Below are 20,029 nucleotides of genomic sequence, written 5' to 3'. Positions count from 1 at the left end.
TGGAGGCATCACTAATCCCTGGAGGCATAGATTCTTACTTAGGTGAAAGCCTGTTCTTGGCTTCCACTCCCATCATTTCAGCCAGTATATTAAGAATTTACTGGAAGAAGCAATCTAGAGATGATAAAATCGGGGGAAAAAGAAGAAAGAAGAGTGAGAAATAAGGAACTGATACATGTTAATATTTAAAATAGTGTCTGTCTGGAGATATGCCTAAGTAAATGGTATTTGAGAAATCTGCGTTATGGCCATGGTATTCTTTTGTATTCTGTACTTGGTATTTCTCTCCTCCATGACTTAAATGAACTAACCTTGAAGACAGATGACTCTTGTATAAAAGACTGGAAACTGAATAGAAAGAGGAAGTTGTAAATAAATTCCTAATTTAAAAAAGACAGTTACCATTCCATGATAATGCAAAATGGCTCTTTTTGACTTCTGAAGATTTCAATTCTGAGAAAGCCCATTTTCTAATTTAAACTGTACAATATAGCTTTATATTTTAAATGTAATTTTAATAGAATTGATAAATCCTGCATAATTATTCCATTAACCGCTGTAAACATTCTCACTTTCTCCTGCAACTCAGTAGCTGAATGAAAACAGACCCCCAGGACCTCATTTACTTGTTACACCTGTCTCATTTACAAGCCAATTAATTTACATTTTCAGCATTTCAATTACGCAGCTCCATTAATGCCTCAAATAATCTATGGTGAATAACTTTCTAAATTCAAACTCTTCTGAAACTCTAAAATTCTAAGTTTTCTGTCATTTGATATAAACCAAAAAGTATGTGTTAATAAGACATGACATAAGCCCAAATACGTACTATTATAGATTTTATCATCCAACTGGAGCAGTTTATTATTCTCCAAAAGCCATATAATTAACATTCTGTTCTGGTATCCTCAAAAAACACAATATTCAAATGTATGTCAGCGTCTAAAATAATGCCTTACTTGTGTATGTAGAAGCTCAACATACATGTGCTGTTGTCATGGGGAAGACTCTGATCTGTTCTCAGAGCTATGTTCCTCTTCTTCCTGGGCACATAGCTGGACAGGTGAGTGTAGCCATGTCATGGAGATGTAGCTACTGGAATATGAGCAAAAGAGAACTGTGCACTTCCTGGCCTGGCCTATGAAAACCTCCCCAGGCATGCTCTTCCCTGTTTGCATGTCTCCCTTCCAGTAGCCTAGAATGGAGATGATCCCAGGGTTATGTGGATCTTTACATTTCTGCGGGAAGGAGAACCAGCTGGCTAAGAGCACCTGCTTTGGTCTATTACATGAGAGAGAAATGCACTTGCAAAGTACAAGTCATGAAACATGAGGGTTTATTTGCTCTTATCTGTGAAAGTATATAGTGTTCTTTATCACCCTAGCATCGTTAGAGGAAAAAATCCCAAGTAACTTTTCTCTGACCTATGGAATCACAGAAATAAGCTGTTTGGGAAATGTATGTGTGTCCCTTACATAGGCACGCACACATCAAAATATAAATATATATGTTTTGATAACTTTCAACAAGCATTCTTTTTATGGCGTTTATTACTGTTCATTGTAAGAAGTTTAAAAATCTAAATTCAGCAAAGTAAGGATTAAAAGTCTCTTTCACCTTGTTCCTCTTCTTTCCACCATGAATTCTCAAATATCCTTGTTCACATAAATCTTGGACTGACATGGGCAGCAAAGCTTCCTGTTTAGTGTTTCCTTCATTCCTAATGTCTCAATTTCTAGCAATTCTGCTTGGTTTCACTTTTTATTCCAAATTTATCTCTTCTGACCTTGACTTTTCTGCCATTACTATTCAGGTATCATAAAACTTTTACCTCAAAAGTACCAAGCATTTGACTTATTCTAAATATTACATAAACCTGGACTATATTAATTTTGAATGGTCTCTTTTGATTAGATCAATAGGCAACATTTCGGAGACTACTCATCTGATACTCACTTTTATAGAGAACCTTTTCTTTTTCATTTTGAGCGGTTGAGCTGAACAAAATGATTGTGTCTTTCTTTTATTGTCTCAGAACTGTTAACCCAAGTAGCATATATAAAAAATATAGGTAAGAATTTCAAAATTATATGCATCCGGTGACATTTCTCTTCATGATGTGAACACTGCTGCATGTTCTTTTCCACTATGACAGCTTTTACAAGGTACACCATGTCATTGGCCTTTTATTTCACGGAGAGGCTTGCCATGTTCACAAAAGGCTGACAGCTCTACTCCAGCTAGTGGGATTTGAGAGGAGATGGTGACAGTGTGGCTAAGCCGGGCTTCACAACGGGTCATCTTTGCAGTGTTAACATGAAAAGCTAGAGAGCAAAAGGAAGATTGAATAGAGTCCCAGATAAAAAGGAAATAAAGACCTAAGGACCTGTCACATAACACTTATTTTCCTGAGTAAAAGTAACTGAGATACAATAAAGAACAATGACTTTGAAGTCAGGAAGACCTAGATTCACATGTTTTAACATCTCTTAGTTTCAGTGTCTCGTCTTTTAAAAAGGAAACAGAAGTATCTACATAATAAGATGATTATGAAGATTAAGTGAAAATGTGTAAAAAAGTCCAGCTCTGCATCCGCCACTCAGAAGTATATTTATCGAATACTCTGATGTGACAAGCACTGTCCTAGGCACATAGACAAAAATCCTTGCCCCATGGGGCATCCTTTGTGTGGGAGAAACTGAGGATAAAGAGGACAAGTAAAGGGTATAGTACATTAGGTAGTGAAAAGGAAGGGAAAAAGTAATGTAGAGAAGAAGGATGGGAAGGGGTGCATTTGGAATAAGAGCATGGCCCTAGTGAGTCAGGACAGTCTAATGAAAAGGCAACACTGTGGTAAAGTGAGAGAGTGAGCCGTATGGATACTTGAAGACAATCGATTCCAAGGAGAAGAAAGAACAAATACAAAACCACGAAGGCAAAAGCATGCCTGACCTACTTAGAACTGCAAGGAAGCAGAGAGAGCAAGGGTAGAAGTAGTGGAGGACAAGGGTCAGAAATATCACGTATGGCTTGTAGGTCTTGGTTAGGGCTTTGGCTTTTACTCTGATGAAGATGACATGCTTGAGGGAGAGGAAGCAGAGAAGTGACATGATCTGACTGCCTTTTAATAGGATCACTCTGGCTGCTCTTTTGAGACTAGATAGAAGGTAGACAAGTAGCAAAGCAAGTAGACCAGTTTAAAAGCTTTTATTAATCCTGGTGAAAGATGAGGGTCGCTTAGCCCAGAGTGGCAGCAATAGAGATGATGAGTAGTTAAACTTTGTAGTAATTTGAAGGCTGAATAGGCAGGACTGTCTGAGGGAGTGGATATGGAGTGTGAGATGCACAAAGGGATCAAGGATGACCCCAAGGTTTTTACATGAACAACTGAAAGAATGTCACTTCTTTTCTCTTTCCTTTTTTCTTTTAGTCTTACTCATATTTGGGGGCTTGTTGATTGACAATACATAACTATGTATCTTCTAAAAACTGGATTCCTAACAATTTTATGAACGAAGTCTGCTAATCAGTGACTGACATAATCAGGCCACATAGGACTGTGGGAATTGGAGGGAAGATGACCTCAATCATGTTCCAAGAGCATTATTTAAGAAATATTCATAAATATACTGAGGTACTATAGAAGTCAAATAAAACAGTGCTAACAAAAGGGACTCTTATTTGATCAGCTCAGAATCCATTTTACCATCCTCTGTCTGATGACACAAGGCATTATTTTTTTGTAGATTAAACTGATACCTCATTTGTTGAGGTATTTGTTCCCATATTGGGTTAAACTAGGTCCTGGCAATAAATAATAAAACCGTTTTAGTGCAACAGGTTTATTTCTTGCTTATGAAAAGTTGAGTGGGGGTCAGGCCATTCCTTTACCAGGCAGTGGCTCAAAGTTTTAGGTTCCAAACATCTCAGAAATAACTTGCAAGGACACCAAGGAAGAAGAAGAGAGCGATGCAAAAGAGAGTATATGTTTTTTAAAATTTTGGCCCTAGAAATAACACACTCCCTTCCATTCATATTTCTTTGGCTGCAACAATGAAACCATCTTACTATAAGGAGTCTAAGAAGTAAAGAGAAATATATGGAATGTTTGAAAAACACTGTTTTGTCTGCCACTGGTAACTTATCCAGAAATTTTATCTTCCCACCTTACATATACAACATATAGGTGGGTTATGCTTTTTATCTGTTCTTCCAATCTCTGCCTTTTGGTTGTGGTGTTTGGTCTGTTCACTTTATCCTTCCTACTAAGGCAGTATTGATGTATCCCACGTTGCTATTTGCTTTTTATACATTTTTGCCTTTTTTTATTTGTTTGTTTCCTAATTCCTCCATTACTTCCTCCTTTTATTATAAGTAGATATTTTCTAGTATACTATTGATTTCCTTCTTTTTTTCTTAACTTTCTATTTTTTGGATTATTTCCTAGTGGTTAGTCTAGGAATTATATTTTGCATCTTAAAACAAGCTTGTTCGTATTTAAACCAATTTAATTTCCATAGTAGACAAACTTTTTTTTTCTTTACTAGCTCTCTAACATTCTCACTTCCATTGTACTTACTGCAATACAAATTGCATCTTTATACATTTTAAGCCGATCCCTAATTAAAATCTACGTAAGAAGTTATTTACAGCAAAGTGGATTGCAGGAAATATTTTGACCTCTAAGGCCATGAAGCATATGATGAAGTCCCAGAAACTAATTTGATTCTATTCTAATCTGTCTCAAAGAAGACAGCAGATTTTCGTTTGAGTTAATATACACTAAGAATCAACATTTAACCCAGAAGTGGAGTTTAGTATCGAGTTCACATAAGTTATCATCAAAGGTCCAGAAAATTCCCTGGAAGGTTAGTGGAAGGGAATGTTAAACTGAAGCTGTGCACTACGCTTTCTAAACCTTTTCCTCCTCCTGCAGAGGAAATAAGGCACTTTAAGATAAAATAGCCACAGATGATCAGAAGTTTCTCTATACTGTTCTTTTGATGCTAGGATTCTGCATTTGAATGTTAAAAAGACCTCAGTCAGATTCAATGATTTGCTAGAGGGACTCATGGAGCTCCAGAAAGCTATTCTCTCACAGCTAAAGTTCATTACAGCAAAAGGGAAAAGGTGCATAGGGCAGGTTCCAGGAGACACTAGACACAAGTTTCCAGTTTCTTTCTCATAGCATTTCTCTCTCCCAGCAGCAATATGTAGTGATATGGATCACTGCCAACCAGGAAAGTTCACCTGAGCCTTGGTGTGAACCATCTTGTTGGCATGGCTGACCATCCATGTGGCTAACCTTGGTCTCCAGCACCCCCAGGGTCACACCATAAATCACAATGTTAGCAAAGACTGGTATGGCCCAGGGTCCACATTTCAAAATGTTCTTATCAGGGAGGGTATCTTTCAAGGGCTTAGAAATTACCTATGAGGAGCACAGCAAGGGCTAAACCTTTCTGTGGAATGCACAGAATGTGAAAAACCCAGCTGTGCTGAGTTAATCCTTTACAGCATAGGATCTCAGCATGAGAAGCCATGGGCTAGATCTGAGCCTCATGTAAATGACCCGCACTTTTGGCAGAGCCTGGTCTTATATATATAGGCCCAAAAGAAATATTCTTCATCTCTCTAGAACAAAAATGTCCCACAAAGATTTTATAGTCAAGAAAAGACTTATTTCTCTGGGCAGTTATCTCCCTACAACTAATCAGCCTTGTAGTAAACTCCATAAGCCCTTCTATACAATAAATGTTTACTATGTGTCTACTCATTGAGTATCTGGAAATAAAAATCAACACAGTATCTCTCCTCAGGGAAGTCACAGCCAAGTGTAGATTAGTAAGCCAAGAAAAAGTGTTTAAATGTGATAAAGTAGGGGCTGTGGGAAGGATAAGCGTAGGACATACTGATGCACAAGGAAGGGACCCCTAACTCAACTATAGCAGACAGGGAGCGCTGCTACTAAGAAGTGACACTGAATCGGAGTTTTAAGGACAAATAGAAGGAGAGAAGTAGAAAAGCAAATTATTGTCAGAAATCAGACCCTCCACATTCACAGAATTACGAGTTAAAATGCAGTGTGTGGGAAAACTTTGAGAGGGTTAGTTTGGATAAGCAGGAGTGCTGGGGCTGTGTAAAGCGTGAAGACCATGGAAACGTGTAGAAGAGTCAGGGCCATACAATAATATTCAAGGCAGATCCACTCTCTGACTTACTAATCTTTTTAGCTATTTTTTTTCCCTCAACAAAAAGTGAGAATTTGAATAAATATCAACACTGAAGTTTTAACTGAATAATAATTGAATGTGCTAATGTTATTTAAGCAGTCATGTACCTTTCTCTTAATATAGTCCAGGATTTTTATTCTGGAGTGTTGTATTTTCTGTTTGTATACACATAAATATAACAAAGCCTCAATAGGCATTAGTTGAATTAAACTATTGATACAATTGCAATGAAATACTAAAGTTAAAGCTCAGGGGAGTAAAGCAATATTTAATAAAGCCATACCAAATTATTAGAGGGATCTACGTAAAAAAAACAATGTCAGATGGAAACTCTCATTTCATAGCCCTTTTCTGCCATTCTTACACCCTCATTATGAGCAAGATGAGTCTTTTGGTAGCACTTTGCAACCCCTGCATCCAATAGGAGCACAGAAATGCAGACATAATTGAACTTCATTCAGATCTTAATACTTGTGAATGCATTTTCAACTGTTTGCATCTTAGAAATGGCCAAATATGCCTCCTGGTGGCAAACTGCAGGTACATTTCAATTGTAGCTTCCACTTCACAGATATCATAAGGGTGAAGTCCATTTCAAAATTGTCCCTGAGGCATAAGCTCTTCAAAGACTTTCCCATCACTCTGTGAAAGGAAGGTTACAGCTCAGGGAAGATGCTAGACTAGGCATGAAGTAAATCACATGCCACAACCATGAAGTGATAATCATTCTTGCAAATGAACCATAGAAGCATTAAAAAGCATCTACCAATTAAAAAAAAACAAACCTCTACGAATATGATGGGATTCTTTTTTTTTTTTTTAAAGATTTTTTATTTATTTATTTGAGAGAGAGAATGAGAGACAGAGAGCATGAGAGGGAGGAGAGTCAGAGGGAGAAGCAGACTCCCTGCTGAGCAGGGAGCCCGATGCGGGACTCGATCCCGGGACTCCAGGATCATGACCTGAGCCGAAGGCAGTCGCTGAACCAACTGAGCCACCCAGGCGCCCTATGATGGGATTCTTAAGAGGGTTTTCCTGTAGATATTCAGTAGTTACAAAATTTGGGATACCGTGCCGTTGGCTTAATATCCATTTTTTTCTTTTTTCTTTTTTTTTAACTATGAAGTAGCTTTTATTATTGTTGTTATTGTTACAATTTACAGATTTAAAAAATGGAAGACAGAGAGAAGTTAAGCAACTTGCTGAACTATTACATAAAGATAAATACATAATAAAGAACCTTTGAATTTTTCTTAAGGGTTATGTTATCATTGGGTGACTTTTGTTTTTTTTTTTGTTTTAACCTTCATTCACTTAATTTTTATTTTTACTTTTTTTATTATTATGTTATGTTAATCACCATACATTACATCATTAGTTTTTGATGTAGTGTTCCATGATTCATTGTTTGCATATAACACCCAGTGGTCCATGCAGAACATGCCCTCTTTAATACCCATCACCAGGCTAACCCATCCCCCCACCCCCCTCCCCTCTAGAACCCTCAGTTTGTTTCTCAGAGTCCGTAGTCTGTCATGGTTCGTCTCCCCCTCCGATTCCCCCCGCCTTCATTTTTTTCTTTTAAGAGGCTCAAAAGTTATACTATAAAATAGATACTTTTAAATCTGCACAATAACTGGAGAGATGCTGACAATATTCTTGGCATGATTAAAAAGGGACAGAGCAAGGGAAGCATTTTCCTTGGGGAATGAAACTGGAGAGTAGAGGACAAGCCTCCAAAATCCCTCCTCCCTCATGTTCTCAAGTTCTACTTTTTGAAGCCTGTTTCCCATTTCTATCCTTACCTCATGTATTTGAGCCTGGTACAGTCAAAAATCCTAATTTAAACACAAAGTAAGTAAAGAGACATCTCCAAATCTGGTCTCTCAAAAACACTGAAGGGTTTCAAATTTATTTCCTTAGCAAAAAAAGTTAAATAACGTCTGTTGCAAGATTATGTTCTTCCCAAAATGAAGCTGAAATGATTTCCAGAATGTATTTTGGAAATTTTCTCAATGCCTCAACTTTAGATAACAATTAAAACAAGTTCATTGGTCTTGCATACTCTAGTCCAACTCCAGCAATAGCTCTGGAAGGATTTAAACATGATGATGAAATATGTTTTAACTAATCTGGATAATTCTCCTTATTAGTCTTTAAATGAATATGTGCTGTCAGCTGGATTCAGTGGCTGTTTGCTGTTTGTGAAAGCCAGGGATTAATAATAGCCTGCTTGAAAGAACAGATTTATTCTCTGGCCTCCCTGGCAGAATAAAAAAATGTTAAGGGCTGAATGTTGAATTCATTGCGAACAATTAATTCCCCTGGATAATACATGTGTTACGGGCATGTTGTGAGTGCAAGTGGTCAACGTTCATATTAGTCTGAAATATCAGCCCTGTAAGTGGTGTTAGAGCTTGGTGCAAAACATCCACAGCATACACAGCTGACTGAGTAGGAGACAGAGCTGGTTAATGGAGATGGGAACAATTCTTTGATAGTAGTCACTCAGCTGTAATTTACAGGGAAAGTGAATGGTTTGAATGACTCTCTTCGATTCCTTACCTGTCAAAAAGTATTTCCTATCAGTCCTATAAACTACCTAATCCTTAGAATAAGCAACTACAGATGATCTTTATAGGAAAGCATTGGATAATGCAAGATTTAATATGAAAAATAACATTAAAAAATCAAGCTTCAATGAAAACTTCTCAAGGCTGGTTTGTAGCAACATGTGCTAAATGATTTTGAATTTATGTGACTCTCTAAAACAATAGTTACCCTGAATAAAATTGATAGAAGGGTCATCGCTGCATTCCTCCCACACAAATTATCCTTGGTATTATTCTGTATTCTTTGTCAATAATATAGCTGTGAGATGCTGTTATACCAGAGAACAGGAATAGAATGGAACAGGTAGTCTCTGTCTGTAGTCTCTGCCAGATTTTAAAATCTTAAGTGAAGAAATTACTGTCTAGAACAGGCTTTGGCAAACTGGGGCTCACTGATCAGATCTGTCCGGGTGCCTGCTTTTTAAATAGCTTCATTAGAATATAGCCACACTTGTTCATTTGTTCATTTAGTGTTTTATTTTTGTCAGTTTTCACCCTATTAAGGCAACAAAGACTGAAAGGTCCCCAAACCTAAAATTTTTGCTGTCTGGCCCTTTTCAGAGGAAATTTCTTAACCCTCAGCTAGAACTTACAGATCCCATTGAAATGTACCCACGCATCAACCCAGCACCTACTGGCAGTTACAGGCCCAGTGAAATTGAGGCCCTAAACTTCAGTGACGCACTCTAGACTGGAAATGTCCCTGGGGGTCGCTCTAAGATGAGATCGTGCCATTTCTAGTGTTATTGATGGCCTAGGATGGTTCTGACCAAGAGAACTGAACAGAGTGCCTGAGCTAGAAGACATCCACAGTCCTTCTGTCATGGGCTTCCGTGCTTGTGGGAAGACATATATTTAACATGGAATTTATACAAATAATTATTTACCCATTTTAAAAATGGCATTTCAAGGGGCGCCTGGGTGGCTCAGGCGGTTAAGCATCCAACTCGTGATTGCAGCTCAGGTCATGATCCCAGGGTCGTGAGATGGAGCCTGGTGTCTGGCTCCGCGCTGTGTGTGAAGCTTGCTTGGGATTCTCTCCCTCCTTCTCTCCCTTCCCCCCTCCCCCCACCCGCTCGTGCACACATGTGCATGCACTCTCTCTCCAAAAAATAAAATAAAAATGGTATTTTAAAATGGATCATTGCACAATGAGAGTTATAGTTTGTCTGGGCTGGGGACACTGACAGGAATGGGATTATAGTTTGTCTGGGCTGGGGACACTGACAGGAATGGGATTATAGTTTGTCTGGGCTGGGGACACTGACAGGAATGGGATAATGCCTGAAGGGTGAGGAGGAGGTCCAGTGAACAGTGTGTTGGAGAAGGTCCCTGTGTGAGGCCCTGAGACAGGAGTTTCATAACTTCAAAGAAGAAAGGCCATGTAATGTCCAGTCAAAAAAAAAAAAGAGAGAGAGAGAGATGTATTAGAAGGCACAGAGATAGATCTAAACAACTCTCTCTAAAAATTTACCCACTTAGTGGGGGCCCTAGATTTTAGCCTCTAAGTGTTCACGGTAAAGCCTCACTAGGCATTCTGGTTCAGACTACGAGAGGGCTCAGCAGTCTGAAAAACTCCATGCCAAGAGGGAGAAATCAAGAAGTGATGACTGCTTGCCTCTGAAGACGCACTTGCCAGCATCTTTAAGAGAATTCTTATGGAGGTGTTGAAGCAAAGGAAATGAGCACTGAAGGACTGCTGGCTTTTTTGATCCTCTTTGTGCTCTTGTTGACGATTCTTAGCAGAGGTCTCTTCATTGATTTCGTGTGAACAGAAGCCCTTCAGAGTCTTCACAGAAGGAAGTGGGCTTAAAATTCCCCATGACCATCTCTGTAAGTTCTGGAGACTAGCTGCACAGAGAGGAATCTTCCTGCCTAGTTCACTTTCTAACCTTTAAGGGATATTCAGAAACAAAAATGGTGCCTTGAATCAGATGTCTTTTTAGCACCCACCAATTTTCCTCTTTCTACCCTCCACAGATTAGCTGCTGGAAATAGTTCATTGTAATTGTTCAACAGGTGAGTTCCTAAATACACTCAGAGAATCCTGTGAGGAACAGGGGAAAAATAACTAGAGTAAGTCATTCAAGCAAAATGTCTTTAATTGGCCTTAACTTTCAGGACAAGCAGTTAACTTTACTTGGAGAGGAAGCTTCCAAAAAGTGGTAGGATTATTCAGGCAATGACTGCTAGGATCTAGTTGGAGAAATTATATTCCTCTGTCATTCTCCTGGCACCAGAGCCCTCCTTGCCTAGAATAAGGAGTTATCCCAGACTGTCTTCAGGTGGGCGGGATGGCCCAGCAGAAGCTGAGGCTTGATAACAGGATGGTATCACTCTCCCTAACCTATTACTGGATGATCTAAAATCATAGAAAAACAAGCAAAATGAACACTAATGAAATAGAAATCATCAATTCATTCTGTTTGGCTGCATAAGGAATCAGATCAAAGTCTGTTTTTCCTGTGTTGAAATGTGTCTTCTCCCAGCCTTGTTATTTACCCATCAAACTGCCAGAGGTTTCTCACCAAACCCTCAGGCAACCTTACTACCAAATATCTGGTTCCTCACATGCATCTTCTCCTTTCTCAAGCACTGCATCTCCTTCTGCCCTCCTTCTCAACCCTTCTCGTTCTTCTACTCTCTTTTAAAAATTATAGATCCTATTGTTTTACTCCATTTATTCCATTTTTGGTGTACATGGAATGCAAAAACGGATGAAAATGGCTCACATCATTCAATGACTTATCACATGGTCTTTGAAAAAGGCACCCTGTTTTTTAGCTTAGACATATGGCATCTTTTTATCACCTCAATTTCGAGATTGCAGCTAAGTCATTGCCTAAATTTTCTGGTGGCAGATTTCCAGTCCATCTTCCTCTTATTTTGCTGCAGAATTACCAGACCAACCTTGATCTCCAGACTGAGTCCAAGAAGCGGACTCAAGCGGTTGTTGGCGCTCTGTGATGTGGTTATATGTAGTCTGCCATCGCTGACCCACTACTCCCACAGCATCTAGGTCTGGGGCAATTGTACAGGTTTTAGAGGCTGATATTTAAGATGTTCCTCGAGGCCAATTACTTACTGGTCCAAGTTCTAACAATAAAGAAGCAAGCTATTGCTTGAACTCTAAACAATAAAGTATGGGATTTGCAGCTACCATTTGTAAAATTGGCTGCCTTTGCAGGTGGGCCTAGGGAGCAGAGGATTAAAAATAACAAATATACACTTTAGCACATATAGAGACCAAAAATACTTGCTTTATATATTTTTCTCTTATCATCTAGTCAGTTTATATCTAGACTAAAAACCAGAGCTGGCTCCCCTTTTTATATGCTGCACCTGAGGATCAGAACAGCAGATGTTAACAGCATTTGTATGTTTGTATATGTGTGGGTCTCTCTGTGAGTATGTATGTACTTGCATAAGCTAAATGTCTGTAGCAGACCTTGCTGATTACTTTCTTATCTTTCCCCGTTAACTCAAGTAGGAAACCCAGCTTTTCAGAATCATATGTTCTTGTTGAAATAAGTGAATTTAATTAAGCATTTTAAATATCTTCTTATTAAAATAACTGAAATTGGTCTCGTTACTTTAATTTCAGGCAAGCCCATAGGGAGAATTTGCAAATTCCCATAGTTGGAGCAAATGCCTAAAAGACAAGACTTTTCCAATTGTACATCTTTTGTTAGAATGAAAACTCATCAGGGGGAAAAAAGTGCTAATATGGTTAAAATAAATCAAAGTTATAAAAACTGTATAAGCAGGAGAACATGACTTAATGAAAGACAATGAATAAGAGGCTTTAATTTGATGGATTCTAAAAGGCATAAGCCTCTTCCTTGAGATGATGAGCCTAAACAATGAACAATGAAGCCCTATTTCATGCTTCAGAGAGTTTAGTATGACCTGTGTATCCACAGGTAAAGGCAGGAATGCTGTCGTGACCACAGAAGAAAATTTATAATATTTGAGAAATCTCTTCTAAAGGCTGTGGAAGTAGATATATGCAGGGGTGATAATACCTGTTGAAATTCTTCCTAGAGAAAGATACTTTATAAATCAATAAATAGGTCTGGCATATCATATTGGTGAGTGTGCAATCTTCTTAGAAGAAAAAGTTCGTATCTTCTAACCTGTCAAAATATATCCAAACTACCAATTTTTCTTGTGCTTCTTGTGGGAAAAATTAACAGAAATAAGTGTTAAAAATTCAAACTCATTTTTTCGGTCTACTGTATACTAAACACACAGGGGATTTGGAAGCCACAAACAAAAGTCACGGCATTTACTCCCAAAAACATTACAATATACTAAGGAGACTTGGCATTTAGATAAAGCAAGACCAGTAAACACATTACTTGTTGGAATGGAGTCAAGGACAGGAAGGAATGAGAGCATAGTGGATGGAGTTCCTAGCTAGATCTGGTCAAGAGTCAGGAAATACTTCCCAAAGGAGTGGAGTAGAAGCACAGTGTAGGGGCTTTTGAGAAGAAATGAATAGAAATTCACAAGTGGTATTATTATACACATACATTTCTAGCCACATAAGTAGAAGAAGGACATGGATGATGATTTTCTAAAACAAGTTGAAAATGGATTTTGAGGCCTGAAATCAAATTTTGCTTAAAAGTGAAATTCCTGCTATATTCCAAAAAATGAATGAAATAGACAAAATTCAAGCAAAACTGCGCAAAGAGAGAAACCTAACCCCTGCCCCCAAAATATACACGTATATGTATCATATATGTACTATACCCATACACATATGTATGTCTTATAGTGTATATATGTGTGCATGTGTGTGAATGTGTTTGTATATATTTTATATATATATACATAAAACATACTATGATAGAGTAGTTATTTTTGAAATCATAAATACAATGAATGATTTAATGCCTATAAATTATAAAATATGTACACGGAAGAAATTTTTTAAAATAAATAAACATACAACCAACTTGTTTTAAGAATTTGGAACCCTGAATGGATCAGTGGACATTAAATAAATGCAATAGGTAGTCAAAATTGCCCTCCTTTTTCCACTCTCTAATGACACCAAGTCTAGAAGCTATTACAGACAGCCTTTAGGATACCTTCCCACATGGTTTATTCCTGACTTTCACAAACTTTCCCAGAGATTACAATAGAGGGGAAGTTAACCCAATTTGTTTTACAAGGTTTATATAACTAAAATTTTGAAACTAGACAAGGACAGTACACAAAAGAAATGTAAGTCAACCTCACAGAGTCAAAAGCTTAGATACATTAAATTGTATTGGTAAATTGATTTCAATGATGCATAAAAATTTACATATCATGAATACAAAACAAAATTCTAAATATGCAATTAATGCTAGCGATTATAGAACTATAGAAAGTGCCCACTACACTGGATAGAATCTCAAATTTTTAAAATCTTTGTAAGATGGAAAGAGAAACACAAAATCACAAATGAGTACTAAAACATGGTGTGATTCAGAGGAAATTTGTTCAGGAAAAGGATGCCAGAATAAGCTGAAGTCTCAAGAAAAGTGCTAACAAATATATATATATTCCACGATGTGAAAGAGAAATAGAAAGTCATAATCCCAGTGCTTAAGGAAAATGATAAAATGTAGCAGCTGAAGAGAGAAGGCACTCCTACTCAAATCCAATTTTAGTTCAGTCTTCCAGAGTAAGGAAGATAATCTTTTTAATAGAAATGTATTGGAGGTCCCAAACAAGTGATAAAATAATCTATGATTTCTATTTAGCTAGTGAAGAATTAGCACATAACTGGTTACTAAAGGGACTACAAATGTGGTGTCATAGTCTGAGCAACAATGAAAATGGGGGAGAGAGCACACCGTGAAAATGGGGGATCAAGCAAATGTTCTAAGTTTTCAAAAGGAGAAAAAAGATAAGTTATTTGAGAAAATTATAATGTGAGGGTTGAGAAACTATTCCAACAAAATTTTAAATAGAGTCTGAGTGGATTTTTTTCTTTTTAAGTATACGATAATCCCTGTGATCCAGCTGGGCTCAACAACAATACATAATAACAAGACTGTCTTTTTTTTTTCTTTAAAGATTTATTTGTTTATTTATTGAGAGAGTGTGTGCACGCAGCGGGGAGGGAAAGAGAGTGGGAGAGAGAATCTCCAGCAGATTCCCCACTGAGTGCAGAGCCCGCCTCAGGGCTCCTTCCCAGAACCCCGAGATCATAACCTGAGCCAAAACCAAGAGTCAGATGCTTAACTGACTGAACCACCCAGGTGCCCCAATAACCAGACTGTCTTATTCACATTTTAGATGAAAGTGCTAGGAGGCACTCAGGTAGTGGCAGCTCCACTGTTAACATCAAGAAACATGATATAATGGGAACTTTTTTGGTAAAAAACCAAATGGGTGATTTTAAGAAACCTATTTAATGGTGAGCAAGCTCTATTGAAACCTAGGGAAGCTCCTGGTGGAATATGATGAGGCTCTGTCTTAGGCTTTATAATGGTGCTTTGGGTTTTTTTTTTTTTTCTTTTTGTGGCTTTGTGGATTTTTTCCAATTTAAAAATATTAAAGACACAGTTACCACATTTTCTTAATTGAAGTATAGTTGACACACAATGTTACATTAGTTTCAGGTGTACAACCTAGTGATTCTACAAGTCTATACATAATGCTGTGCTCACCACACATGTAGCTCCCATCTGTCACTGCACAATAATATTACAGTACCATCGGCTATATTCCCTGTGCTGTACCTTTTCACCCTGTAACTTATTTATTCCATTACTGGAAGCCTATACCTCCCACTCTCCTTCTCCCATTTTGCCCATTTTCCCATCCACTCTCCCTCTGGCAACTATTCATTTGTTCTCTGTATTTATGGGTCTGTTTCTGCTTTTTGGGTTGTTTTTTTTTTTTTTTAGAATCCACATATAAGTGAAATCATATGTTATTTTTCTTTGAATGATTTCACTTAGCATAATACACTCTAGGTCCATCCATGTTGTCACAAATGGCAAGATCTCATTCTTTTGGTCAACACAAAGGAGAGAAAATTAGAAAAGATCAAGAAAGTCTTCTCTTAGATCTCCAAGTATATGCTTGTGTAGGACACCTGCCCTATGCCTCACTGATCAAAATACAGGTTTAGGATAAGCCAACAAAATAATGATGCTGCTGGCACTCACTCTAATGCAAGCTTACTATGTGAGAAAATGCTCTAATCACAGAGAATGAAGTCTTGCTGCAAAAGGCAGAGCATATCTGATGAAGTGGATTTAAATGTGGTGGTTCACTTTAAGAGGAACACTGAAGAAACAGAATAGTCACAGGTAGGGTAAAAAGAGAGATACTGCTAGTTTTTGATCAGATATGAATGTCACACATAATATTTAAGGAATTATTTGAGTTGGTAAGTAGTCTAAAAGGAGAAGGCCAAGAGTTTTTAACATAAAAAAAAAAGTCACATGGATAGGGGAAAATAAGTCATTAAGAATCAAACTAAAATCTCTGTGTTCTCCCTCTCATAATTTGCCATTCACGGTCCTTGTCAAGGAGCCAGTCCTCTGAAACCCTACCCAACAGTTCCAGCAATGTGCCTCTCTAAATAGGTCTTGTAGGTTTCTCCACTATGACTTGGTCACATGTGTATTGGTATTCTGTGTTTACGTCTGTATTCGTCTGCAGGGTTGAGAGCAGAGACCATATTCTATTCAAATTTACAATGAGTCAAATTTCAGTTTAACTTAAGCCAGAACTTTGAAGCAAATTAGAGTTCTTCAATGGAATGGAATTTTGAGATAAAATGCTCATTTGTAAACGTTTCTATGTGAAAATTCATCTTTCTAGCAGCCCTTGAGAGGGCTTTCCATCAGGTGGGATTTGGAGAGAAGGAGAGATTGATAAGTTGATCGTAATGTTTCTTTCAATGCCAATATTCATTGGCTTCCTTTCCAGTGGCTTGCCCTTCTTTTCTGCAGTATTTGTGGTGCCCTGTTTCCTTCTCACCACCTAAACAATTGCTCTGGGCTGGGAGACTATAGAGAAAAGGCCTTCACTGGTAACTCAAGGATTACTTCATTTACTTCAATAAAACCCCCATTATGTGGGCAGAACTTCCAATTAGAGGCTCAATGATTTTTTTTTAAGATTTTTAAAACTTTATTTATTTTTGAGAGAGAGACAGAGCACAAGCAGGGGGAGGGGCAGAGGGAGAAGCAGACTCCCTGCTGAGCAAGGAGCCAACCGGCTCGGTCTCAGGACCCTGGGGTCATGACCTGAGCCGAAGGCAGTTGCTTAACCAACTGAGCCACCCAGGCACCTGAGGCTCAACAATTTTTAGCAAGCAGAGCAAAGAGGTGAAAATGGCACAGATTTAGAAGACCTGTGTTTGATGTTTACCTCAACTTGCTCTATGACTTTTGGTAACACATTTAGCTTCTATGAATCTAATACTGAATTGCAGTAAAACTCCATTAGGATCCTGTTTGGGAGAGAATCTGTAAGTGTCATATAATATAAGTAGCATTTTTTGTATGATTTTCAGTGTTACTCTACCTTCATTGCCCTCAGTGTATGTGGACTGGAGTCTTTCTGTGGGGACAGGATGTGCTTGGGGGTAATGGCTACATCTAATCCCAGCTTCTCTTCCTGCATCTTATACAAGTCATTTCCCTCTCCTAGCAGAACAAAAGACAAAGTTTGAATTATTGAATATACAGATTCTAAAGGTCCTTTCCCTTTGTGTCAAAGAAAACTGTACATTTCTATTAAAGATCACTCTCACCACTCTACATTCAGTGAGGGGACTTGGTAGCACATCACTCTGAAGAAGCCTGAGTCTGTATATCATCCCTAATTGCCTCGTCAAAATAGGCGCAGGTACCCAAGTGCTAGAGACCGCAGTGTCTTTGGAGATCATCCAGAACCTTGACAACTGACCATACTTCTTATTAAGTGCCAGGACTAGCCACATCATTTGTGGGATCCAGTGCAAAATGCAAACACAGGGTCCCTTGTTCAACAATTACTAAGACTCTCCAAATGATGGCAATAAAGAATTAAACCAAACACAGGGCTTTTCTGAGCACTGGGCCCAGTGCAGCTGAACCGGTCACACCCATAAAGTCAGTCCTGCCACGTGTCAATGCCATAATTAAGGTCAACTAGTTGCAAACCACCATCCAAGGCAAGTAAGCATTTTTACCAATCATGTAACATTTGAATTAATGCAAAGAGAAGTTTCTGAATAGATAGTCTTTAAAGAATTTCACACACAAATCAAAATACAGTTTTTTAAAAGATTTTATTTACTTATTTGAGAGAGAGAGAGAGAGAGCACATGCATGAGCAGGGGGAGTGGGAGAGGGAGAAGCAGACTCCCACTGAGCAGGGAGCCCAATGCAGGGCTTGATCCCAGGACTCTGGGATCATGACCTGAGCCGAAGGCCGATGCTTAACCAACTGAGCCACCCAGGTGGCCCCCAAATACAGTTATAGCTTAAGAGAAATTCTAGTTGAACTCTCTTTTAAGGCAAAATTGAGCATCTTCATTCTCTTTGTCGGTTGTCAGAAAGGGTGTTACTGTGGTAAGTTTTGATATTAATATATGAAGTAGGAAGTTTTAGGCAAAAAAATAAAACCATGTCTTTTCCTCTTCATTTAGAGCAAATAAAATTTGCTTTATTCCAATATAATTTCTACCACATTCAAATGGGCTAAAAGTCTAACAGAAATGTTTTGAAACATCACAATTCACTGAAGCCTGTCACAATATTAACTTGCGTAAGAAATCGGTTAGACGAATTTTAGCCAAGTAACTAGAACTTCATGGTAATAATTCTTTAAATTTTAAGAAATATGATAATTCTCTTTTAGTTGCAGTACAGATTTACTTGTTTGCTTATAGGTCAATTCCCACCGCCACCAAAAAAAAAAAAAAAAAAAAAATTTCAGCCAACTAGCAGATGAGTCATATCTCTTCAAATACTAGGAAATGATTAGTGACATCTATTGTTGATGACTGGAGACATCTGTGAACTTTATAGATAAATTTCTACTTCCCCTCTAACACTTTATGTTCAAAAGTAACAGCTGTTGTCTCTGCAGCTTCTCACTTTCATTTCTGAAATAAAACATAAGACTTAAGCTAAAATAACTTCTGCTAACCAATTTCAAACTGTCTTTACAGACTGTGTTCTAAAATATTTTTGGAATCAGATTTATTGTTTGTGTGTTCAGAGATTAATTAATGTAGCTAGCATTCACTTATTCATTCTGAGCTCTGTTGGTACCCAGCCCTTTAGACGTTTGAAATGCAGGATATGACTTCACCGAGTCTTCACAAGTCTGGCTTCATTATCTAAAGCCCGAACACTTAGTAACTGTACATCCGTGGTGATTGGAACAAATGTCAAGATTCTAAATAATACCTCAGGCAGCCCGGCTTCAGAGAAAGAAAGAGCTTTTAAAAAATCTAAAATCTGCCTGTGATGGGGCTTTTCCCTAAGTAAAGGTAATGAGTCAACAGAACGTTCTGTTCTGTTACCCATGAGCCCTCCCTTTCCCATTCATTTTTCCCCTTCTTTTGCACCAGACTCCCAGAATCTCGACGTTCCTAGTGCCTTCCCAGCTGCCTTGTGGTTCCCTTAATGTAACTCCCTGTTTTCTAGAGAGCTTCTCTGACTCCCGAACCCCCCAACAGTATCTGTGCAATCTCCTTCCGCTTAAAGCCCAGCTATTTACTTACATTAATAACCAGATGAATTATTGTAAGTTTAGAACTTAAGCCTTCTGCAAGTTTGTGTTCTGCTCCCACCCATATGTTGAAGCCCTAATCCCCAATATATTATTATTTGGAGAAGGGGCTTTGGGGAGATAATTATTACGGTTAGATTAGGTCATGAGAGTGGGGGATTAATGCACTTATAAAAAGAAGCTTCAATTGCATTGCATTCAACTACATTGTAACTAAAGCTTCTAAAAACGACATGGTATGGGGCATCATGATAGGACCAATGGAGGCTTTAGGAAATAGGGGTGTTTGAAAAACTACTTCAGTTAAAGGCAGAGAAGAGCAAAAGCTTATTTTCTTCTTGCTCTACATTTTTTAAAAATGCTATTTCTTTAAAAAAAAGACTTCCTCAAACATCCAAAAATTTTTTTTTCATTATATTTTATACAATGACGTTTTTT

At 38.0% G+C, this 20,029-nt stretch overlaps 1 protein-coding gene across 1 annotated transcript in view; it reads right to left on the bottom strand.

Annotated features, from left to right (window-relative positions):
• The window catches only part of LOC112821282 (olfactory receptor 5G9-like), a 39,070-nt gene that overhangs the window by 7,286 nt on the left and 11,755 nt on the right, over window positions 1–20,029 (bottom strand). The window contains 1 exon segment of the mRNA XM_025868636.2: window positions 17,393–17,514. Within this exon segment, the coding sequence (XP_025724421.2) occupies window positions 17,393–17,514 (122 nt within the window).

This window comes from Callorhinus ursinus, unplaced genomic scaffold (genome assembly GCF_003265705.2).
Source record: "Callorhinus ursinus isolate GAN/ISIS: 27379988/994484 unplaced genomic scaffold, GSC_fseal_2.0 scaffold10, whole genome shotgun sequence".
Taxonomy (NCBI): domain Eukaryota; kingdom Metazoa; phylum Chordata; class Mammalia; order Carnivora; family Otariidae; genus Callorhinus; species Callorhinus ursinus.
The sequence above is the reverse complement of the archived record's forward strand: the minus strand, read 5'-3'. Positions and strand labels throughout refer to the sequence as shown.